The 24,314-nt window shown below is 47.5% G+C and overlaps 1 protein-coding gene across 48 annotated transcripts in view; it reads left to right on the top strand.

The window, feature by feature from the left end:
* Nucleotides 1-24,314, top strand: part of CLASP2 (cytoplasmic linker associated protein 2) — a 1,795,600-nt gene that overhangs the window by 1,466,681 nt on the left and 304,605 nt on the right. For all 48 annotated transcript variants that reach the window (XM_086964693.1, XM_086964694.1, XM_086964709.1 and 45 more), the window contains one exon: nucleotides 20,569-20,712. In XM_086964693.1, the coding sequence (XP_086820819.1) occupies nucleotides 20,569-20,712 (144 nt within the window). The remainder of the gene's footprint in view (nucleotides 1-20,568; nucleotides 20,713-24,314) is intronic.

Below are 24,314 nucleotides of genomic sequence, written 5' to 3'. Positions count from 1 at the left end.
GCTTGTTAATGGTGTCTTGTGCAAAGCGTTTCCATTTTCGACGCGGGTAACAGTTATTATTCTCCTTTTTATTCTCAGGCTCTGGTATGAGAATTTGAAAAGGAATTAAGAAGTGATCTGACCATGGTACCTGTATGGGCGCCTGTACTCTCACTCCGTTCCAGCTTCCAAAGACCGGGTCCAAAAGGTGGCCATGTTTATGGGTCGGGGAGCTATTTTTTAGGTCCAGTTGTAAGGATTGTAGCTCTTGCCTGATGTCAATTGCCTCTTTAGCTAGTGTGTCTTCAAGATGTACATTCATGTCTCCTAACACCAGAATTCTGCTCTTCCATATGGCTAAGTGAGCAGCCGCTTCCACTAGGCTAGTTTTAAAGTCATAGAGCCTGCCTGGGGGTCTATAGACAAGAATACCTGATATCGATTGTTGAGGTCCAAGCTTGATTGTGAAAACTTCCGCCTCACAGTTATCAATCTGCAGGGGTGATAGAGCACATTCCAGCGGAGCTTTGATAGCGATTGCAATCCCTCCGCCCCTCCCCTCAATCCTGTCTAATCTGGAGAGTGAGTAGCCTGGTGGCATGGCTTCAATGATTTCAGGGTCGGAGTGTTCCCCTAGCCAAGTTTCTGTTAAAAAGAGTACATCCAGTTCCTCATCCTCAAGGAGGTCTCGGATCTGGTTGCTAGGTTTGCTAAGTGATTGACAGTTTAGCAGTCCTCCTTGTACCCTCCCCTTGTCAGAGTCACTAGTAGGTTCTCTTGAGTTTTTAAAGGGACACATGGAGCAATTACGGAGAGATGTCGCCTCCATAATGTGCCAACAGGGTGCCTTAATCGAAGGACGGAGATCTAGCAGTACCTGTCTTCCATATTGTAGTCAGTTGGATCCGGAACGGCCAGGGGTCGTGGCCCCGGGCCCCGGTTGGCCACGGACGGGCGCAGACGGGCTTGACTTAGGCTCGACTTCGGCTCGCTTCCGGCGCGTCCGCTGCGCGGTCGCTAACCTACACACATTTATAGGGAGGTAGGGGCAGCTAGAGCGCTGACCTGGCAGCACTGAGCCCGGAAGTGCTGGGCTCCTCCTCACCCTCCGCATCAAACGCCCAGATTGGGCGCGGCAGACCGGGGCGGGAGTAGAGTAAGTGCGTGACCCCCGAGCTTTCAATCAGCCCAGAAGTGAGGTGCAGTCAGATTATAAATCACAAACAAGATACACTATGAGTATTAAAATTTAGCATACCAATCGCTAAAAGTTAAAAACGCTCTAATATTCAGCGCTCGTAGTGCGATTCTTGTGATACACAGCGCAAGGCAGATAGTCAGCCACTGCCACCGGCTTGACTCGTCTCCACCCCGCGACTGCGTTTCTCCTCCCCTTTTATCCTAAACAAACACAGCGCAGCTAGAGCGCTGACCTGGCAGCACTGAACCCGGAAGTGCTGGGCTCCTCCTCACCCTCCGCATCAAACGCCCAGATTGGACGCGGCGGACCGGGGCGGGAGTAGAGTAAGTGCGTGACCCCCGAGCTTTCAATCAGCCCAGAAGTGAGGGGCAGTCAGATTATAAATCACAAACAAGATACACTGTGAGTATTAAAATTTAGCATACCAATCTCTAAAAGTTATAAACGCTCTACATTCAGAGCTCGCAGTGCGATTCTTGTGATACACAGCGCAAAGCAGATAGTCAGCCACTGCCACCGGCTTGACTCGTCTTTAGCACTGCTGTCCAGTGTAAAGTGCGTGTGCTCTCTGTGGTAAACATGGTAAGATTGGTCTACACCTGTGAGGGGCATGGCTTGGTAAAATGGCCGGCTAGACGTGTCCCAGTGGTGCTCCTGCCCCGACTGGTCAATATCCTTAATAATCCTGGCGATTTGGACACCCTACCTGTACCTATGGGCAGCGAACCCTCCCGTGACCTGGCGGGCTGAGGTGGTGGCAGCCTGCTGTAGTGGACCGGCGCTACGAGCAGTGGAGTTCCCGGAGGAGTCCTGGTCCCCGTAATGGCGGCCGTTATTATCCTGTGCAGAGGGGGTAAAATCGTCAGGCAGCGGTAAACGATCCCGGGGAGACCCGTACCGTCCCGTCCCGTGCCAAGTACCGAGGGCGGACCCTAGGTGGGGGCCTACATGCTGAAAGACCGGGTGTGCAGGCTTAGCCAGACCGGAAGGTCTCCGAGGACTGGGGAGGCACTGTAGGAGAGGACACAGCGGCGGGGCCTAATCCTGGACCTGGGACGTTGGCGGCCCGGAGAGAGACCCGATCACGGAGGCGGTGAGCATTGGGTAAAGCAGGGCGGCGGCCAGCGGGGCGTTGAAATGACGGCCCGTGCCCCGGTGAATCAGGCCGCATAGACATGTCAGCGGTACGTCACGAGAGAGGTGACCTACTTTGAGAGAGAAGAGCGGCGTCTGGCGGGCAGGCACGTGCAGGCCGAAGGCAGAGGCTGTGCGAATGCGAGGCGGCAAGGCCTTCACTCATGCCAGCGGGCCGCACCGTAATCCTGTATAGACATTGCCAGGGTGCACAAACATGGGACTGAACTGTGTGGGTGCCCCTTCCGGGGCCTGGTAGTACTGTCAAGCGGCCATAGGCACCCAATGTAGGATTCCCCCCCTGGCCTCATGCAACATATGTGTCTGGAGACTGAAGATTGGCGGCAAAAGCAGCTGAAAGGGCAAAAGAAAGCCTGACTGCTCTTCAGCTGGTAGGTCGGGAGACAGAGACTTGGCGAAGGCTTGGGGGTGTTAAGTTAGGGCCAAGTGCTGGGTGGGGTGTCCCAAGTGAAGATGTGAGAGGGCCCCGCCCCCGGTTTGGCGTGGCCCCCTGGTGAGCGGGAACTGGGCCGGAGGCGTTCTCCCCATGAGTAGGTGGTAGGCCAGACACACGAGGAGAGCACTCAAGAATTGATGACTGGCCAGGCTCGGGGCAGTGGTGGTCTGGTGAAACTGGTGGGGAGAGACAGAAGGCCAGGTACCAGCAAGGAGCATCGGCCATGAGCCAGCCTGCTAAAGACACTGCTGCAACCCCTAAGGGGGTGGACTGTGGAACAAAATCATTCCCTGGACTGCTTAGGGCACTGCAGACTTTTGGTCGGGGGGGGCTGCCAGGAAGTGTCCTGGGGTGGCCGAGCTGAGTATGGGTAGAGATCGATCCCTGAGAGGTGCCCAATCGAATAAAATTGTGCAATACACGGTCCCGGTGCCGACGGCGCGGACCACCCTCGTACAGATATGGAGCAAGGGTCTCACCAGGACTCGGCCGCTCCGGACAAGGCAGATATCTTGGAGACGATCCGGGGCTCCAGGGTGGCATTAGAGACCAAAATGGATGGAATGGCCATGAACATTAATCACCTGAGATTGGACCTCAGGAACGTGGCAGACAGGGTCACTGTCACTGAGGGAGACCTGAGTGCTCTGCAGACGGAGGTCAGGCAGCTGGGAGAAACGGTGACAGCTCTACAGGACCACACGGCCCTGCTGGAAGACAGGGCGGAAGACGCTGAAGGCCACTCTCGAAGTAATAATCTCCAATTTTTGGGATTCCCCGAGAAAGTGGAGGGGCCGGCAGCGGATCTCTTTCTGGAGGACTGGATAGGTAAAGTGTTCCCCACCCTCAGGCTCTCCTAAATGTTTGCTGTGGAGCGGGCTCATAGATCTCTGGGGCCACCCCCGAGACCAGGATCCCCGCCTAGAGCCTTGATTGCCCGGATGTTTAACTTCAGGGACCGGGACATCATCTTGCAGCATATCTGTGCCAATGGCCCGCCTAGATTTGAGAACCACGACATTCATATTTACCCTGATTATACTAAAAAAGTTCAAGACCTACGGAATGACTTCCTCCGTGTTAAACGACGGATGCGCAGCCACAATATGAAGTACAGCCTGATGGTCACGGCTAGACTTTGGGTGCAGTATGCAGACAAGGTCCACTTCTTTGTGCAATCGGCATAGGAGCCAACAACGTCGCTCCGAAGGACAACGGCGGCGGGAAAGAGAACGGGCCGATGTCGTGGTGGGACTGGATGGCACTCTTCGTGCGGAACTAGAGACGATCCCGACACAGAACTAGTTTTCTCCATTTTGTCTGGTGCAGGAAACGCAGTCTGATGTGCACGGGGCCATGAGCCTGGCTGTAGGGGGGACTGGAAACAAGTGAGTGGGGGTCCGGATGGTGAGATCGGGGGGTTCATACTCCTGGACACTGCGAGTACGAGGTTCGGCCCACAGGGCATGAGACTTTCCTATGTGACTCATATGTATGGGCTTGTGCCTATTAGACTTGAGGGGGGAGGGTTTGATAAATGATTCATGTTGGAGGAGGGTACACCATTTTGCCTACGGGCTGGTTAGGTTCGCCAGCTGTGGAGTGCTGAGCAAACCCGGCTAGACCCCGGTTGGGCGGGGCTGTGCGGTGCTAGGCAGTCGGCTGATTCATTGAGTCTAAGTGGGAAGGGACGTTTACACAGACCTGGTCAGTGTGGGTGTAATTGTTTTTTTGTCAGATTGAGAGGGGTATTATAGGGGGTGGATGGAGCTTTGGGGCGGGATTCGGAGTCCTCGAGCCAGGTTGGTTGTGAGAATGAAGGGCTTACGCCTGAGGGTGGGGGCAGTTGGGGGTTCTAGTTCTGGGGTTGTTGGGGTTGCTGCCGGGTCTGATCTATGTTGCTATGCGGATGCTCGATGGCGTCCTCCTCTAAGGGGGGCACAACAAGATTCTACTGGAGGTTCCCCATACACTAGGCGGGGGACGGAGTGGTCGACTATATATTCATGCCAGGGGATAAACAGAAGTACAATCTGATCACGTGGAACGTGCGGGGGCTCAAAAATAGGGTGAAAAGGATCCGGGTGGTATCATACCTTCACCGTTAAGGGGTCAGTATAGCCCTACTCCAGGAAACCCACCTATGGAGAGACTGTTTGAAATTCGTCCATCGTAGGTGGAGAGGTCAGTTTTTTTGCTACATCCTACTCGGGGTTTGCGCGAGGAACGCTTATTTGGGTGGCGCCGGGAGTCCCCTTTAAGGCTGTGCATGTTAACCAGGACCCCAACGGGAGGTTTGTGGTGGTGGTGGGGACCCTAGATGGGTGCAATTTATATCTTGTCAATGTCTGTGTCCCAAACAGCGATGATGGGGGGGTTTTGAGCCGAGTCATGGGGCAGCTGGATCTGGACCCGTATACAGAACTGGTAGTGGCAGGAGACTTTAATTGTGCCCTGGATGGGGAGCTTGACCGATTCCCCCCAAAACTAGACGCCAAGCCTAAAGTTCGGGAAGCGTTGGGCCAAATGCTTCACAATTATGATTTACTGGATGTGTGGCGCCACCGTAACCCTAGTCGTAGAGTCTACTCTTGTCACACTCCTTCTGCCAATACTTACAGTATGCTGAACTAGTTTTTAATTCAAAAGACAGCGGTATATCGGGTAGAAGAGACGCAATACCTAGCCCGCTATTTATCGGACCATTCCCCGCTCCTAATGGCATACTCTCTGGCCTACCGAGGTCTAAGGTACCGCTCCGGAGGCTCAATGTTGAAGCCTTTGGTGACCCGATCTATAAGGAGGCCATATCAAAGGGGTTGGATGATTATATGGAGGTCAACTGGGGCTCTGCTAGCACCAGGGCGACTGAGTGGGATGCCATGAAGGTGGTGGTATGGGGGATATGTATGGCCACAGAGGTGGGGGTTAAAAAAGTGTTGGAACGTGACTTGCGACGTCAGAAGGAACGTTTAGCGGCTTTGGAAAAAAAGAACTTCCCACGAATAGAGAGAGGTCGGCGGAATGGGATATCGTGCGGCGGCAGATAGGGGACTTATGGGACTCGCTAGGCAAATGTGCTAGAACAGCGAGTAGGTGTCGCTGGTACACGGATGGTGATAAGGCAGGGCGGCTGTTAGCGTGCCTGATTAGGGCAGAGACTCAGCCTAGTCCTTCCTAGTACTTAAAAACGACCTTAGACAGACGTATACTCAACATGAAATAAATGATGTTTTCCTAGCCCAATTAAATTTAATATACTCCGAGAGTCAGTCGCCCCTGACCCTAGAAGCGGTGGAGGCCTATTTGGCGGAAGTAGAGCTGCCTAGTATCGACGCGGAGAGTCAGGTGGCCCTAGGGGGCCCCTTTAGTGGGGAGGAGATTTGAGCAGCCATTGCCCACTTGAAAACGGCAAAGTCCCCGGGGATGGATGGTATGGCAGCTGAACTCTAAAAAGAGTACGGCGGAGTGCTGATCCCCAAACTACTAGAGATAACAGTGGAGGCCGCGGAAAGGGTTATGCTCCCAGACTCCATGTGGGAAGCTCTGATTGTTATGATCCCCATACCCGGGAAGGATCACCTCCTCCCCGGCTCTTATAGGCCCATCTCCATCTAAACGTCGATCTTAAAATGATCAGCCAGGTGTTGGTGTTTAGGCTCCTCCCCTATCTTCGGCGGCTGGTTCATGATGACCAGTCCGGGTTTATACCGGCCAGGAATACATTGCGAAATATCCGGTGCCGGGCGCATATAATGCAATCCTTTATTTATTGGGCTTACCTTTGGCAGGTATTGCTTAAGATGGGTCTTGGGGAGAGATTTGTTAACTGGATTAAGCTGCTGTACGTGCGCCCGATGGCGAGGGTCCGTCTGGGCGTTATGTGTCTGACGCATTCCCCATAGCAAAGGGGATGCGGCAGGGTTGCCCGCTTTCCCCCTTGCTATTTGCTCTGGCCATGGAGCCATTGGTGTGTCGTCTGAGACAATTACTGGTGGGATAGGGCATACGTGTGGGAAGTTCGGAGCATGTGGTGTCACTGTACGCTGATGATGCGCTAATATACCTACACTGGCCGTCCGAGTCATTGATGGTATTGGTGGCCGCTCTGACCCAGTTCGCAGGGGCCTCTGGGCTTCACATTAATAGAACAAAGTCACAGTTCTACACGATTGGGACAGACAGCGACTGGGGAGAGTACCAACGGCCAGTGTTAGAGTTGCCATTGGCGGAGGACACAATTCGCTACCTAGGGATATGGGACGGGAGAACAGAGGCAGTGTTCTACAAGCACAATTTGGGAAGGATAATTAGAGCGCTGCAGGGTAGTATTACCTCTTAACTTATCCCTGATTGAAAAGATTTCGTTAATAAAGATGGTAGTCCTGCCCTGATGTCTCTATACCATGCAAGGCTCCTACTTTGAAACTCCGCATCGGGTATTTAGGGAGCTCGATAAAATGCTGGTTCAATTATTGTGGAACTGGAAGCGATGCAGGGTGAGTTTAGCGGTTATTAAGCGTAGCTGGGGTAAAGGGGGGTTGGAAATCCCTGACTTGGAACTTTATTATTTTGCATCGCAATTGCAACATGCTATGGACGCGGACCCCACCTGGGAAAGGTCCTTATTGGCAGGTATGTACGGAGACCGGCAGCTGGAGGTGTTGTTCTGGCGGGCTGGGGGTCTCGCGGAACGCTGTCCCCCTTTGGTGTGGCTCCGAACTGCAATTTGGAACCGTGTGGTCCGGAGAATAATTTGGGACGGACCCTGTGCCCCGGAGGTGGACTTCTGGATAATGCTGCCCTTTGCTCGGATTGATCAGGTGATGTTGGTTGAGGCCTGGTAGGCCAGGGGATGCCTAATGTTGTCAGACCTCTATCCAGATGATAAATATATCACTTATCAGGAGGTAGTGGCGACCTTTGACTTGGGAGCATGGCAATTTTTGCAGTATCTTGTTCTTTGTGATAAAATAAAACGGCTGTCACTTAATAATGATGGCGACTTATAAATATTTAACAGCGAATCTAGTCGTTTACACTATCACTTGAATTGTGAACATAGTGATGCAGCCTGAAGTAGTATGATAATCGTGTGGGATCACTAACGTAGCGTGAAATCGATTATTATTAATACATTATATATGACTTATAGTATACATTAACAACAATAAGTCAGTGTTTACATTTTTTACCGTCTCAAGATGGCGCCCGCAAAACGGTGTATTCGAGGGACTCAGTCCGTTGTTTATTTTTGGTAAACACCTCGACGAGTGTTTATAGTTTGCTCGCTAGTTCGAGTAGAGCAAAAACCGGCGTCGCTTGGAGTGTAACGGTGATTAGTTCCTGAAAGTACTTCGAACGAAAATACCAGGTACGGGCAATTCGTATTAAGGCAGTGATTATTTGACCAGAGCTGTTACAATGCAGCATGTTGATATATTTATTTTGGTACTGTTGCAGGTCAGCGAGATAACTAACAGACAAGGTATGACATTTATTTAAGGATGTGTGACTGAAACACATTTACGTGGAGACGTTTGTCTAAAAAACACATATTTTGTGTTCACAGTGTCGTTACGTTTGAACTGCAGTAAGGTAGGCTGAGACAACGTTTTTTACGAGGGTACAGTAATCATGTGATTTATTACGTAGCAAGGCAGTTATTATGTCGCTTTTTCACACTTGCGTTCACAGATAATTAACTGCACTTGTGGTACATAAGAGACTACATAAGAGCAAGGTAGGCTGAGACAACGTTTTTTACGAGGGTACAGTAATCATGTGATTTATTATGCAGCAAGACAGCTATTATGTCGTTTTTTCACACTTGTGTTTACAGATAATTTACAACACTCGTGGTATATAAGAGACTATAACAGGTACAGAGGCCAGCATTATCAGGTATGAAAACACGATCATAAGTACACACATAAGCCCCCATGAGGTCTAATAGAGATGGATATTGACATCATTTTATTTGTTGATTTTTTTAGGTTTGCCCCTGATGAAGGCACTAATCAGGTGCCGAAATGCTTTGGGCTTCATAAAATCTTTGTGACCATGAAAAAATGAAAAATGTTAAACAGATGCATCAAGATATAATTGATACCATGTAAATTTTGTTTGCACCTTTTAAAAAATCAGTTGATGAAAGTTATGATTTCAATATTTGAAAACTGACTGAACATTGAATAAAATAAAGAACAAGATGTAAAAAACGGAGTACTGTGAATAAATTAACAAATTGAATTAAATGCGGAAGCATCAAGTGAACAGTGCGTGATTAGTTGGGTTAATATACCCACCATAATTAATTTTTGCAGTATGACAGCTTGGTGGCAAAGGAACGGCACTGTGGCCTACATTTCCAGACGCCCCAAGGCACTCCCACACCCTGGTCACCTTGATTGCTATGGCGGGAGGGAGAAAATGCGTTACCCACCTCTATAGAGCGTAGAGGGACGACAACAAGAGTGGCCCTCTTCCCATAGAAGACAAATGGCAGCAGGTGTGTCCTCAGGAGGTCACGACGAGAGACTGGGAAAAAATACACGGGAGTGTGCGGAAGGTGGCAGTGAGCAATCGTTTTAAGCAGATCAAGTACAACATAATAAATATGACGTACCTTTCGCCCCGGAGGTTGCACGCCAATGATGGCTCCAGGGACCATCACTGCCCCAGGTGTCGCTATAACCCGGCATATTTTATGCATATGGTATGGACATGCCCAAAGATCCAGACGTACTGGGGGAAGGTTATTGGGGATCTGACCCGAATTACGGGATGGACTATGAAACTAGATCTGGTTGCTTGTTTACTGGGCTTGATTCCTAGGGACCCGAAACGTAAGATAAGCAGGCGGTTCCTGGTTCTAGGTCTAGTCATAGCCAAGAGGCCTATTGCGATCCACTGGTTGTCGCAACAGGGACCACTACTGGCAAAATGGAGGGCGGATTTACGTGAATGGGCCCGGGCAGAGGAGAAGCATATTAGAAATACCAGGAGGGATCCCAAGCTACCTGAGTTGTTACTGGCATGGGGAGTGGTGATGCAGGAGATAGGAGAACAGGCCTCCCAGGTCTCTATTGACAGTGTGCCGGAAGCGTTCTCTGGAGAGAAGAGAGCCCAAGGACAAGAGAGAGACAGAGACGCAAGGTGTTCCTGAATGATTACTGAGTTACATAGACCTGGTGGGGAGGGGGGCTTCTGGGGAGGGTAGAAGGGTTGGGAGGGGCGGGGGGGTTTCCTACAGTAGGGTAAGTATTGGTATGGAACATCTATTGAGGAGAATGATCGAAGATAATGTCGAGGGGATGTTTTTCAACAGACGCGATTGTAGTCATTATTGAGGTATATACTCTAACAGCGTCACATTTCGCCTCGGTTGCGGTGGACGTAATGTATCCATGTTGTTGTGAATGTGCACTGCCGATGTGGAGAAAAACCAATAAAGAAAGCTTAAAAAAAAAAAAGATTGGTCAACACCTGTTTGGCATATTTAATTTACATGTCAGTCCCTTGTAAAGTGGTATCTCAGATACCCAGGGACTGTAAATTAAATGCTACTGGTGGGCTTGCAGCGCTGATTGCGCCACCCACCGAAGTCATCTTTCAAACCTGTCTCAGGCCTCTGCCATTGCAGTGTTACTGCCGCTGTGACGTGGCACCTAAAGTGTGTGCCATGTCTGTGATCCCCCTTTTACTGCATGTCAGTCACCCCTAAGGTAGGCCCTAGCTAGCCCTATGGGCAGTTTGCATTGTGGGTAAAAGGTAGGACATGTACCTTAAGTGCGTGACATGTGCTGGTAGTGACAAACAGCCATATTGATTTCTCACTGCCGTGAGGCTGCCCTCTCATAGAGATGCATTGGAGTTTCCCTGATAGGTGTTTCAGTGGTAATTCCTGATATGAGAGGAGCAGCGTGGTAACATTTAGTATGCCTCAACTCAGAATCTAAAGATGCATCTGTTAGTGAAGGTGAATTTTACATTCTGTGTTTGAAAATATCACTTTTAGAAAGTAGGTATTTTCTTGCTCAGTCATCCCGGGTGCCTCTGCTGGAATGTGGATTGCCTGTCTGGGTTTTGGATAATAGAAGGGTGGGGAGCAGCAGTGGCTCCAGATAGTCTAGGTGGGTCAGGAAAGGGCTGAATAGACCTGGTCTGCAATTGGGGAAGGGGGATCAGATTTCCTTGCACCTCAAAGGGCCTGGTCTGCCTCTGACCATGCCATCTCCACCTCCTGCCAGGAAGTCACACCAGAGAAGGCAGAACTGGTTCTGGCTGGGCACAGACAATCTCTGCCTAGGAGATCAAAGATTGAGAGTATAAGTACTGGGGCTGTGACCCCATGAAGTGTGCTTTCTTGTGCTTACTGGGACTTGCAGCCGCCTGGCTGCCAGCCTGCCAGGTGGGACCACCTCTGGGGATTGACCTGCTGCCCTGCCTGGCAGCGGAGGGGTCTGCTAACCAAGAAGCCCCAGCGTGCTTGCCTGCCTTCTGTTACTTTGCCCAGCCTTGTGCCCTTGGAACTGTGCCTAAGCGCCTTGTGGGCTATATCTTTCTCTCCCAAGACGGGGAGAGTGCTGGGGCTCTGCAGCGCGGAGTTGCGACTTATTTAGAGGGAATCCCGACGTGGGGATTGCCTGACCTTGATGGCTGGGAAGCCGGAGCCCACCCCGCGTTTGTGCATCTGAAAGTGGGAGCCTACCCCGCTGTAATTGTGCTCCTAAGGAGCGGGAGCCTATCCCGCGTTTTGCTGAAGAAGCGGGAGCCCACCCCTTATGTGTGATGGAGTGGGAGCCCACCTGCATTGGTACGCCACGAGTAGCATCCCGGAGAAGAGTGTGTCCGGCCCGGAAGTCAGGCACCCTTCCTGGTTGTGGGCTGGGCCGAAAAGGAGCGTGAGGGGAGGCCCATGGGAAGCCCGGATCGACAGAGTCTTTGCTCCGTGAGGTGAGGGTGTCTTCCCACTGCCACGAGGTTGGTAAGAGGAGCCCTGGTGAGAGGGGGGCTCCACGAAGCTTGGCGGGTGCAGGGAGCGGCACCAGAGGATCCAGAAGGGGCTGGAGAAAATCCTGACTGTTGGCAGGGGCCTACCCCACTGTAGTGAGCCTCCTGGAAGGGGACCGTAGCCCCGCGGACTACGGGCCGAAGTCCTAGGTGGAGGCCACGAAGAACGGGAGGCGCCAAACAAGGTCCCAGTGAGTGGGGACCTACCGAGGCACATTGTCAGTGTCTGGAGTCCGTGCCGGTCTGCCCCGGTGAGTGGGGCTGGTGTTGTGGACCGATATTGGTGCCAAGTGACTGCACCAGACAGAGCCCGTGAACTGGGCTCTCAGGGCACAGATTGTGCCAGTGCTGATCTTGTCTTGGCCTTCTTACTGGTGCCGATTGGAAGCACCAGGAGAAGCCCCTGTGAGGAGGGGGCAAGCAGGGAACACGGTTGGTGCTGTTTTCGCACAGCTGACCCGCCTGTTGGAGGGCAGCTGCAACGTCAGGGCCATTTCATTTTTGAAGTCCCATAAGGGGGCTTCAGTGGCACAGTTTGTGCTAATCTTTTTTTTGCCGAATTGTAGGGCCGTATAACAGCACCAGATGAGCCTCCAGTAAAGGGGGCTCCCCAGACACAAGTGGTGCCCGCGCTTGATGCACTCAGCTGCACCGCAGGAGAGCGGGCAGCTGCAACATGGGGCAGTGGGGGCTCAGGAGGCACGGTAGTGCCAGAGTGATTCCTCAGCTGCACCGCGAGAGCCGCAACCTTGGGGCATTTTGCTAGTTGCTTGATGAAGAAGGGGTGAGATGCACCCCACGCTCCCAGTGCATTGCGCACAGTGTCTTGCTGCATTGGCAGCCAGAGGGCCACCTGGAAGGCACTAGAGTTAAGCCCTGACATTTTGGACAAAGGGCCCCAAAGAAAGGCCATTTGACCTGGGGTCATGGTGGGTGTCGTAGTGTTGGTAGGGCGCAAGGCCCTTAAGTGATGCCTACTGAGATGGCATAATGTGTTATGCTGATGATGATGCTAAATGTTATGCATAATGTGTTTGTGCTTGTGAGGTTTACGCATAATGTGTTTATGTCTAATGTGATGCAGACCTAATGCGGTTATGCTGCTAATGCTAATGCCAAGTTCAGTATTTTACCAGTAGTAACTGGTTGTGTTATATTTCTACTACTTGTGCTCGTGATCGTTCTGACAGTGGCCAGATTGATCCTGTCATGTATATAATCCCCTGTGAATATTGCCTAGTGCCAGTTGGTACAGCGTATATGTGTGCTTATGGTTCCAATGTCTTTTGGATAATACAAAGGCTATTGTTTATATAACCTTGTGTGGAGTTTCTTTTGTTGTGTGCCTCGTGTGTTGCTGCTGTGTGTGTGTTGCGCAAACGCTTAACACATTGCCTCTGGGATAAGCCTGACTTCTCATGCCAAGCTACCAAGGGTGGTGAGCAAGGGTTATCTTCAGCGTGTAACTTCCTTGCCCTGACTAGAGTGGTGGTTTCTGCCTGGCTTAGGCGCAAGCCCTATTTGGAAAGAAGGGGACCCCTATATACAAATAGTGAAACACTTGCTATACATAGGGAAACTAATCAGTTTGGTAAAGGTCTATAGTCAAGTGAGAATACAAAAGTTATGAACCACAAATAATTATAAACACCATAAATGACTAATAAATGAACTCACCACCCACTAATACATTTGTATTGATTTATATACTTTTATTTAGTCATAAAGAAATCTTTTTTTCGTTTTTTTGGAAATATTCTTTGTGTACAAATATGTCTTTTTTCATTTTATAAATTGATTCATAGTGAGACTGGTTTATAGTTCATAGGACTATACATTTAAAAACCATTTACAAACAAACATAAAACATAAGACCAAACAAGTGATATATGCAATACGGCAGGGTAATTCACAATGCGCGTTTCGGCCAGTTAGCCTTCCTCAGGTGGCCATGTATTGCAAGAAGCATATATGTCCAACCTATGTGCTGGTAGAAAGATTTGCTAGATGTAACCAGTCGTTGCATAAGAGTGAAACTAATTTGAGCTGGAAGAGGGCGAAACGCCCTTTAGCGGTTTGTAAATAGTAGTATCATGAAAGTTGGATTTCCTTAAGGCGTGATAATATTCTCTATTGCTGTTTCGCCGATTCGTAGAAGGATCTATTGCGTAAACTGTAATCCGGGCCTGATGCTTATCTCGTATTGACACTACTAACTTCCAGATTGGGTTTACGGCGCGGTTGCAACGGGCTCGGAGACAAATATTAGGATGTGTTCCTAAGCATTCAATAAACGGTCCGCCGAGAGTCAGGGTTCTTGGGTCTAGTTACATCCCCGTGTTCATAACACTTGACGATAATAGCCAGCTATGACTCTCGGTCTAGATGCATAACGACGGATCCCCAACCAGCAACTTGATGCCCTGACTAGAGTGGTGGTTTCTGCCTGGCTTAGGCGCAAGCCCTAGCCAACCAGAAATATAGTTTCTAACAATGAGGCTTTAGAAAAAATTAAAAAAGACATGGACGTGGCGAAATCCATGGGAGAGCTTCAGTCTCCATCAAGCAGAGGCTGCTTTTGCTGTTCTTTTTTTAAGGGAGGGTCCAAAACTACATCCTCAGACCCTACCTCTTCCTTATGCAAGTCCAACACGCAACCCTCTTCCTTTAGAGGCTTCTATGGAGGAAGTTATAGGGGAAACAATTTCAAAGGTAGGTGTATGGGCATGCCGACGCATAACTCCCCTTCCCCCAATAAACAGTGACTTGCCAGCACTTCCCTCCAATCAATTAACACCTGTCGAGGTAAGACTTCAACAATTTCTCCCCATTTGAAATCCAAAACATCAGACAAATGGGTGCTAGACATTATCCAATATGGTTATTGCCTGGAGCTCACCAGCAAGCCTCCCAATATTCAACCCCACACTCATAAACTCTCCTCAGAGCAGCTACTGCTGCTCAAACAAGAATTACAAGCTCTTTTAGCAAAAGAAGCCATAGAACCGATTCCGCTACAGTACCAAGGTTCAGGGGTTTACTCTATATACTTTCTAATCCCCAAAAAGGACATCTCCTTAAGACCAATTTTGGATCGAAGGATCTACTGTCAGAAGATTTCCACATGATCCTATTCCAACAAGTACTTCCAATTTTACAGCAAGGCAATTTTATGTCCAAACTAGACTTAAGACGCATGCTTTCACATTCTGGTTCACCTAGCACATCGCAAATATCTCAGATTTGTGATAGCGGGAAAACACTATCAGTTCAAAGTACTCCTACTCGGAGTAACTACTGCTCCCAGAGTATTCACAAAAAATCTAGCAGTAGTAGTAGCAGCACATCTTGGAAGACAACAGATTCATGCCTTCCCATACCTAGACGACTGGCTCATCAAAGCCAACACACACCAAAAGTGTTTACAACACACTCAGACTACATTAGACCTACTCTACCAATTGGGTTTCACATACACAGTAGTCTCATCTTGAATCTTCACAGGTGCAGTCCTATGTGGGAGCGGCTCTAAACACTTGCACAGCTCTAGCCTTTCCCAATGCAGCCAGAATTCGAAATATTCAAACTCTGTTACTACAGTTTCAGACCAACCAATACTTAGCAGTCAGGACTTTCATGCAACCGTTAGGAATGATGGCATCATGCATTGCAATAGTGCCTCATGCAAGGCTTCACAAACGCGTCTTCTACAAGAATGCTTAGCACATCAGTGGAATCAGGCTCAGGGACAATTAACAGATCTAGTGTTGGTAGACAGCTTCACCCATCACTCTCTGCCACCACCAACTTCGGTCACTCCAACCTATCCCTTCTCCCCCAGTGACCACCAAGATCTGTATTTTGTGACTACTTTGGGATGCAGCTCTTTCCCAAAGTAAATCATCTGTCAGCAGTGTGTTTGCACCATAGGAGAGTTCTGTGAAAAAGCTTTACAGCTGTGCAATCCTATTCCGCCTTGACTACTGCAACTTTTTTCTCGGGCTGCTTTATTGGCTAGTTGTGTCCTTTGCAGCGTATTCAGGACACAACAGAAAAGCATGCTCTTCAAGGCTGCATGACCTCTCAACTACACTAACCCTGATAGCCTGCATTGGCTGCTAATAGCTAACGGTAATTCTTTCAAAACATACAGTCCTTTGCATTTGCAGCATTAAATATATTCCTCCCATTCAAGTTATTAAATTAGTGATGTATGTGTTTAAATTGTCTGCCTATGCGGATGAAATCCTGGTGACCATGGCAGATCTGTACTAGTCTATACTGTAACTGGTGGATAAACTTTGAGTGTTTTTGTCACTCTCCAGGTTCAAAATTAATATGTTTTAGTCAAACTAGCTCAACCTAAGCTTTCCTAAAAAGAGATTTCTGGAGCTCTGAGTGGAGTGTCCACTTATATCAAGTATCCCAGGATTTGGGATCTGGGCATTTATTAGTTATCAGTCACTCTAGATACCCTCATGTGGATCCTCAGAGCCCTCTTACAAGCAGCTAAGCAGATTTAGTGAGCTTTTGCAACCGTATAGTCTCCTTTGTAGCAAGAATAGTATCATTTAACATGACATTTGTAGAATATTTGCTGTTTCTGCAAAGTCACTCTTGAATACATTTTACCTATGTGCTTAATCATATCTTTTCTGGCTATAGACCTCTGTACACTTTATCCCTGCTAACCAGTGTTAAAGTACCCATGCTCACTCTTTTTCAACATGATGAAATTGGTTTACACCGGATTGTCGTAAGTCTCTAATATATCGTACAAAGTATACTCGTGCCTGTAAGTTAAATGTCACTAGTGGGCAGTAGCAGCTGTTGTGCCACCTACTACCATAACAGGGTAACATATCTTCAGACCTACCATTGCAGCCCGACAATGGCAGTTTAAAAACAAAAATGTGACCTGTCAAAATAAACACTTTTGACAAGTCTAGACCTTTCTTTTAAATATTTATGTCACCCCTATGTAGGCCTTATTACCCATTAGCCAAGGTGCATTAGCCCCAAAATCTACTTTCACTGTAGCAAGGCTGGCTGGTCCATAGGAAAGCACTGTGCTACCTTATTACATTTAATAATGCTACCAATGGTTAGGAAACAACTAGAAAAATAATTAGGCAGCTACTTTTAATAGTTATCAGAAATCCAATTCATTGGGAGGTCGGAATTTTGATAAATAATAAGGAAACAACACTTTTAGAAAGTTACCTCTCTCCTGCCTAAATCCTCTGGTGGCTCCTTTGCTCTTCCACTGCTGCCAGCCAGCATTTGAATGGGTGTGAATGGTTGAATGGACTTCTGAAGTTGCATATAACGTGGAGTGCACTTGAAAGGGCAGGAAAACGTTTGCATTTAGCCACTATCTGGTCACTGGAAACCCCTCTTTTTACTTATAGCACTTGGGCACACTTGAAAAGAAGGAAATCAGGGTTCTAAAACATCTCTTGTGCATCCACTGTCCGGTTGCTGGACAACTCTGCTTTGCTCTAACAGACCTCTGTGTCTGGGTTTATTGGGGCTGCAGTGACTGCCCCAGACTGGATTTTAGTATTATATTTGGGAAGACATTTAGATTACTATAGTATAGTCCCCACACACTCACACCCAGCCCTCAGAGCCAAAGTTTAGACATCACCATCTTGAAGATGCCCAAAGGGGTGGAGTTGTTCCCAGGAACTTTTGTCCCATTGACGAGGGCATGTCCAAGAGTCCTTCCCACAAGTAGCTCATGCAGACATACATGTGGCATCTCTAGACACCCACTTCAGAACACTCCTGGTCCTGAGGAAGATCAGAAATGTCCTGAACCTGCTGGCTGCAACTCGAGAAGAGCCCTGAAGGATTGGACACGCTTTGTCTGGTACCCAGTACAAGGAAGTGGGCTCAAAAAGTGATAAGGCTGACCTTGTGGTAAAGCTACATGCAGGGACACATCATGCTACAAGGGCTTGTTCCTGCAACTGCTCTGCTGACCTGTGGCAACTTGACCTGAACAGGACCCTTCTATTTGCCTCTACCAGACACCCTGTAAATCTCTTAAGTGCCTTCCGTGAGGTCCGGGGAGGCTCTAAAAGTGTACCCCTCTGATGGATTAGGACTTATAGAGCTAAAGTCTGAAGGTAAAAACTTTGACAAGGACAAACCTGTTTAGTGTATCTGACTCACTGTCTATCGCCATCAACACCAAATTAGGCCATGGTTTACTGTGACCGTTGACTATCATAGGCATTTTGTGCTTCTTTGTGCTATTTTAAGTTAAAACTTTTTTTAAAATCATATATCCGGTTCCTCTTATTGCATTTGTCAGCATTTTGGTGTATTATGTGTATTCAATTTTACTCAAATTCAGTTTGGGATTTTTGTTTTCATATTGAATTTATTACTGTTGTGGTACTGCATAAATACTTAACACATTGCCCTGAGCTAAGCCTGTTTGCTCTGTGCCATAGCTACCAGTGAGTAGAGCTCAGGTTAATTGATTTTAAGGGTTCACACTGACAAGGGTTGTGATTCGTCCTTATAGTGTGTTGTCACCCACCCCAGTTAATGATCCAGCAGCATGGAAAATTCAGTTGTGAAATGTTAGGTGATTAATTTGAGGGACAATTAAGTTCTTCATTGACATCCAAGAAGACTTTTACTGATCCAAGCTCAGATATTATAGTACTTACAGATACTGACCTGGGCATTTGTCCTCACTACTCCTTAGACCAGTGGGAAGCTTCCCCTTCAGACGCATTGTTTGGAACATTTGGGCAGGCAGTTGGATGAAAGCTGTTGGATTGAAGTTTGGTGCATCTAAGCAATTTTGATCCACACAGCAGGGGAAATGTACCTCCGGATTATACACAGATGACTTTACACTCAGACATTGAAATGCATTTCTGCAGCCAATTAGTTAGGGACAAACACATGGTGGATGGGTGGTTCAAAATGACTTTTGCACTTCCTTGCTGGCCCTGCCCAGTTACAAATAAGCTCTGGGATGATATTTTAGATCAGCAAGCTGAGTTCTGGTGGGTCACGAATGTCCAAGCAATAAATAAAGGTGCCTTCGAAATCTGTATTTATCTTGTTGCATTTGCTGCGCTACAGATACATAGTTCAAATGTCAAGCTATGTTTTCTTACAAATTGCTGCTTATATTTTTTTTAACATGGGGATTGGCGTATACAAACTCCTCTCACTTTGCAATTAGAAAAAGAAAAGTAAACTGATTTATTTGATAATCTTGCTGGGGTAGAGGGAGTGGGAAAGGAAAGGCTGTAGGAGTAGGATGTAATATTTTATAATATGCAGCAACATGTAAATACCTGTAAATCAACTGTATACATTCAGCAGTTAGGAAAGCAAACAGGAAGCAATTTGTTTTGCAATTCTGAAGTGTGATGGAAACAAAGATTTTAATAGGATCAAAACAAATCAAGACTCTTTCCTTGGTGTTGCATAAGTGATAAACATTCACTGAAACCCACTTTCCACTCAAAACTGTATGTCTCTACCATTTTAGTGCGCATTTCAACTTCTGGCCACAGGGGTCTTTACTAACAAAATATCTAGAGGTGATGTTGCAGGGTTTCCCATTGGGTGTATCTTATCCTTTACAATTCCACATTGAGTAAGAAAATGCTCCATCTTCAGCAGCTGGCAAAACAAGCAATGTTGGGGTTGTGAGGATCACACACCACTCCTTCCATAAACTTATGACTTCAGAGTGCAGAGTCATTATTTGGGTTAAAAAAGCTAATGTAAAGTACAAAAAAGAAAAGCAGTTTTGGAAAATTTGGAGTTGCCTATCTATTTGAAATTGCAGAAAACTGACACCCCAGAAGGCTGCAAGGGCTCAGCATCTTTGACCAGGAGTCTCTCTAATATGAGCACGCAGACATATTAAAAAAAGAAAGGTCACTAAATTATTCAAAGTTGTGCGCCGTAACCTAACCCTGGCCTACAGAGACTTCAGACCATACAGAACGCCGCAGCCAGACTCCTCCTCAGCCCTCCCCCAACAAACCCACATTGCACCCTACTCAGGCAACTCTTCTGGCTCCCCCTTACAGAAGAGATGCCAATTCAAGCTGCTGACTGGTGCACATAAGGCTCTACAGAACCAAGATCCCGCCTACATTAACCACCCAGTGAAATTACACCAACGGTCGAGAAGACTATGCTCATCCTCACTCTTACTTGCCCATACTTCCCGCATCTACCAAAGAAGAATTAGAGGACGATCCTTCTCTCACATAGCAGCAAAGACCTGGAACAGCCTCCCTGCCCAACTTCATACCATCACCTCACTGCACTAATTCTGAATGGCCCTCAAGACCTGGCTGTTCGAATAAGCTTCCTGCAAGCATCTGCATACCCTATTAGGTGATTAGCAGCACTATATAAATTCTGTTTGATTGATCTGAGAATTTGGGGAATTGATAACAACATTCTCGATCTGGGTGGGGTGGGGAATTTGGAGGTGGCTGAGCTTGATAGGTAAAGTGGAAGGGCATGGTAGCGATGGAATAAAGCTTATATGGGTTGGTGTTTTTAATTCCCTTTTATGAGCAATTAGTGTTCCTCGGTGTTGCATATACCATTTACTAAAATCCCAAATAACGATTGTTGAAAAAAAAAAACCTCTGCTCTGCACCACCAGAATATATTAATCCTTGAACAGTTTTCAGAAGTTAAACAATCAATGTTTATGTATTTTTCTGGAAATGAACACATCATAACCATCCAAAATGTCAACTTTTTGTGCCTCCTTCTGTAGGTGAAAGTTGCCATTCTCAAGTACATTGAAACATTAGCTCAGCAAATGGATCCTGGAGATTTTGTAAATTCTAGTGAAACTCGTCTAGCAGTGTCTCGAATCATCACCTGGACAACAGAGCCCAAAAGTTCTGATGTGAGGAAGGTATGAACTTTATTGATTTTCTTTAAATGTAGTACCTCCATAAATATTTGATTTAGACAATTAAACTATCTATGCAGTGTTCTAAGAGTGAAAACATAAGTTCCATATTTGACAATAGACTACATTTGGATCTTTCCTTTATAAAATATGGTAGAACTTTTATGATTGTTGAGACTTATCTGTGGTAGAAAATGAATAATTTCCAAATTGTCTTGGTTTGTACAGCAATACGTTCCTTAGCAGGGTCCTTCTGTATCTCATTATATTTTAATTAGATGTGCAGCTTATAGTGTGGTATGTTTTTGAGAAGTGTTGGGAAATGAGAGTTCTAGCACAAATAATTTGCTCTCTGTCTCATTTTATTATGTAATAACTAGCAGAAAAATCACTTATATTATGTCTGGAAAATGTACTTAAGCAAGAGATAGTTGCCCTCTTTCTCGACTCATGTAGACTGACCAGTGCACTATCTTCTGGCACTTATCTGTTCCTTTTCTACCTAAAGCATCCTCCTTCTTGGAGTGTTTGTATCCTTTAATGGTGTTGCAGTACTCAACTTAAGATCAATATGTATATACACCATGTTAAATACCATATGCAATGCAATTGGTCTCGCCTTTGGGGCCTTATGAGTATTCAGCCATGCAACACATTTTTTGCAGCTGGTTGGACAGTAGCGGTTCCACCGAGAATGGAAACAGTGCCATGCTTTTTTTTTTTCATTAGTCAAATAAAGAAAGGACCTTATGAAATGCAAGGTCGGAACAATGGCAAGGGAGATAAGTTAAGTGTTTGAGTCTGCAGGGGAAAATCATCTTTCCAACCAGAAGGGGTCAACCAACCTTACCCTTTCTGGGCAAGGTGATGGAACGCCACGTCACCGCGGCACTTAGCGCCCATGTTGAGGCAAATGGGGGACTGGCATCCCGCCAAGCCGGGTTCCGTCCCAGGCATTCCACCGAATCAGTCGTGGTCTCAGTCTTAGACAAACTCAGAAAGGGCATGGATGAGAACAAACACCAGGCACTGGTCCTCCTTGATCTCTCCGCCACCTTTGACACGGTGGACCATACCATCTTACTTACCCGTGTCAAGGCGGCCGGTATCGGGGGATCAGCTCTGGTCTGGCTCTCCTCCTTTCTGAGGGACCGCACTCAGGCTGTCCGGCTAGGCGACTTCACGGCCACTCCTCTCCCTGTCACCTGCGGTGTTCCCCAGGGATCCTCTCTCTCCCCCTTACTTTTCAATCTTTATATCTTTCCTCTCATTTTCGCACTCCAGCAGCTGGAGGTCACCGTTTATAATTACGCGGATGACCTCCAGCTCATCTTTGATCTGTCCCCTTCTCCTCTCTCTGTCTCGAACTTCCAGTCAACTATGACATTCATCAGGGACTGGATGAACCACAACCACCTTAAGCTGAACCCGGATAAAACCGAGCTGGTTCTCACTGGTGGTTCATCCGGCCCCTGGAACTCTCTCTTCTGGCCCCCCTCTCTTGGTCCCGCACCTACCCCCTCCACCACGGTCAAAACACTCGGTGTCAAAATAAACAACCAGCTCACTCTCCATTCACAAATTAGTTCCGTGGTATCCTCCTGCTTCCTCACTCTCCGCACTATCCGCACTGTTTCCCGCTTCTTTTCCCCCCAGGCACTCAAGATCATCATGGCCGCACTAGTGATATCGCGACTGGACTACGCAAACGCTCTCTACCATGGCATCCCCGCGTACAGCTTGCGTAGACTCCAGACTATCCAGAACCAGGCAGCCCGGCTGGTGTACGGCCTCCCTCGTTATCACCATTCCACCCCCCTTCTCAGGGAGCTTCACTGGCTCCCTGTAAAAGAACGTTCCCTTTTTAAGATCGGCTGCATGGCCTTCCAGGCCCGCCAGAGCACTGCCCCCGCTTTCATCTCTTCATTAATCAATCCTTATGTACCTGCAAGAGAACTTCGGTCTTCCTCCAAGTCCCTTCTTCAGATCCCTCGCTTCACACGTAAAAAGTGGGGCGGGCCAACTTCTCCACCCTGGCTCCAACATTCTGGAACTCACTCCCTGACCACCTCCGCTCTGCCACTCAGTATCTCCCCTTTGGTAGAGATCTGAAAACGTTCCTCTTCAGCCAGGCCTTCCCCACTTAAACTCTCTTAATATCTCCTCTTATCTTTTCTTCTGGTCATTTTCCCTCAGTTGCTGAACCCCCTAGCGCCAAGAAACCGCAAGGTGTACGCTGCGCTCTAGAAATATTTTAAATTAGAAATTAGAACCAACCCAGTCCATATATGTGAAAAACAAAATTAATGTGATGGCTACAAAGGTGGAATCAAAAGTACACTAACCTGATTGTTTAATTGACTTTACAGTAATACAACTTGCATTCAGTCTGCTTGAAGAACCTCTGTCAGAGCCAGTCAGGGTGATTTTAAAGAAGACCTTGTAAATGCTTCTGACTGTAAATTAAGCTGATTGCCTCCAAATACCTCTGAACCATTTGTCTGGTGGTTCGTGAAAAGTGGCACACTCTTTTAAAAAAAATAGGCACTTCAATAATGGAGGTCACAATTATTAACATTCTTTGGAAGTATGTGCATTGGGCAGATCTCCGTAGCAGGCACATAGCCCTTTGAGCTGCCTTGCTACCTAGCCTATAAATATGCTACAAAGTCACTAGCACCCACCTTCTCCTTTCCTAATATGCAGAAGGAGTCCAGAGGCGAGGCAGGCACAGTCGATAGCTGCGGTGATGGGCGGGAATGAGGTTGTCGGAGAGATAATGATAAAATGGGCTCCGTGCAACACCATCATGCGCGTCGTCCGTGCATATTACATTAAGCGGGCGCCGTGATCATGCGTGGCGCCCGTGCATATATTAATCAATTGAATGGCTGCTTGTAAAATAAAAGAACGCATTGTGCGCTGAATGTTACAGGAAAGCAGCATGTGGTGTCTGCAGTAGTAAAAACACATTAAAGAAAGTAGTGCTTACAGACTTAAATAGACGTACCATGTAACAACCGAAGTAAAGAAGCCAGTAGCCATGGGATGTTAAAAATGAAGACAAGGCTGTACTAAGGAGGGACTAATAAGCCAAATACTGACTCAGAACCCAGGATTCACAAAAGACAAAGACTCAAGCCAATGAAAAATATGGGTGGAGGGTGGGCGGGGCTTCTCTTCCATACTTTACTACAGCAGATCGCCAGAGCAGCGCATGCGTGCTGGCTCAGGCTCGACCTAAAAAGAGTGCAGTGGATGAGTGGCCCTGTTTATGAAAAACAACACCCAGACAAAAGAGATGCCGAACTCTTAGATTTTGAGCTGTTAATGGTCAGTGAGTTAGATCATTTCATAAACTGTCATTGCAGTTGTAGAAACCTCATTGTGCCAGGTTTTGAATCCCCTTTTGACATTGCGCATCTTTAGCTGTGCTGAAGAGCTGTACTTAAACTTGCAAAATGTCAGTTGGCCAGATACTTCCCTGGAGAAAGAGCTTAACTCACCACCTGGTGAACCAGCAGTAGAAAGTTGCTCTTTTTCTTTAGTAATGTGAAGAGCAGCAGATGTGCTCATTTGAAATTGCCCCCTCTGAAAAATCAAAA

The sequence above is a fragment of the Lissotriton vulgaris genome, chromosome 4_1 (assembly GCF_964263255.1).
Source record: "Lissotriton vulgaris chromosome 4_1, aLisVul1.2, whole genome shotgun sequence".
Lineage (NCBI taxonomy): Eukaryota > Metazoa > Chordata > Amphibia > Caudata > Salamandridae > Lissotriton > Lissotriton vulgaris.
This window is presented reverse-complemented; position numbering and strand designations above follow the sequence as displayed.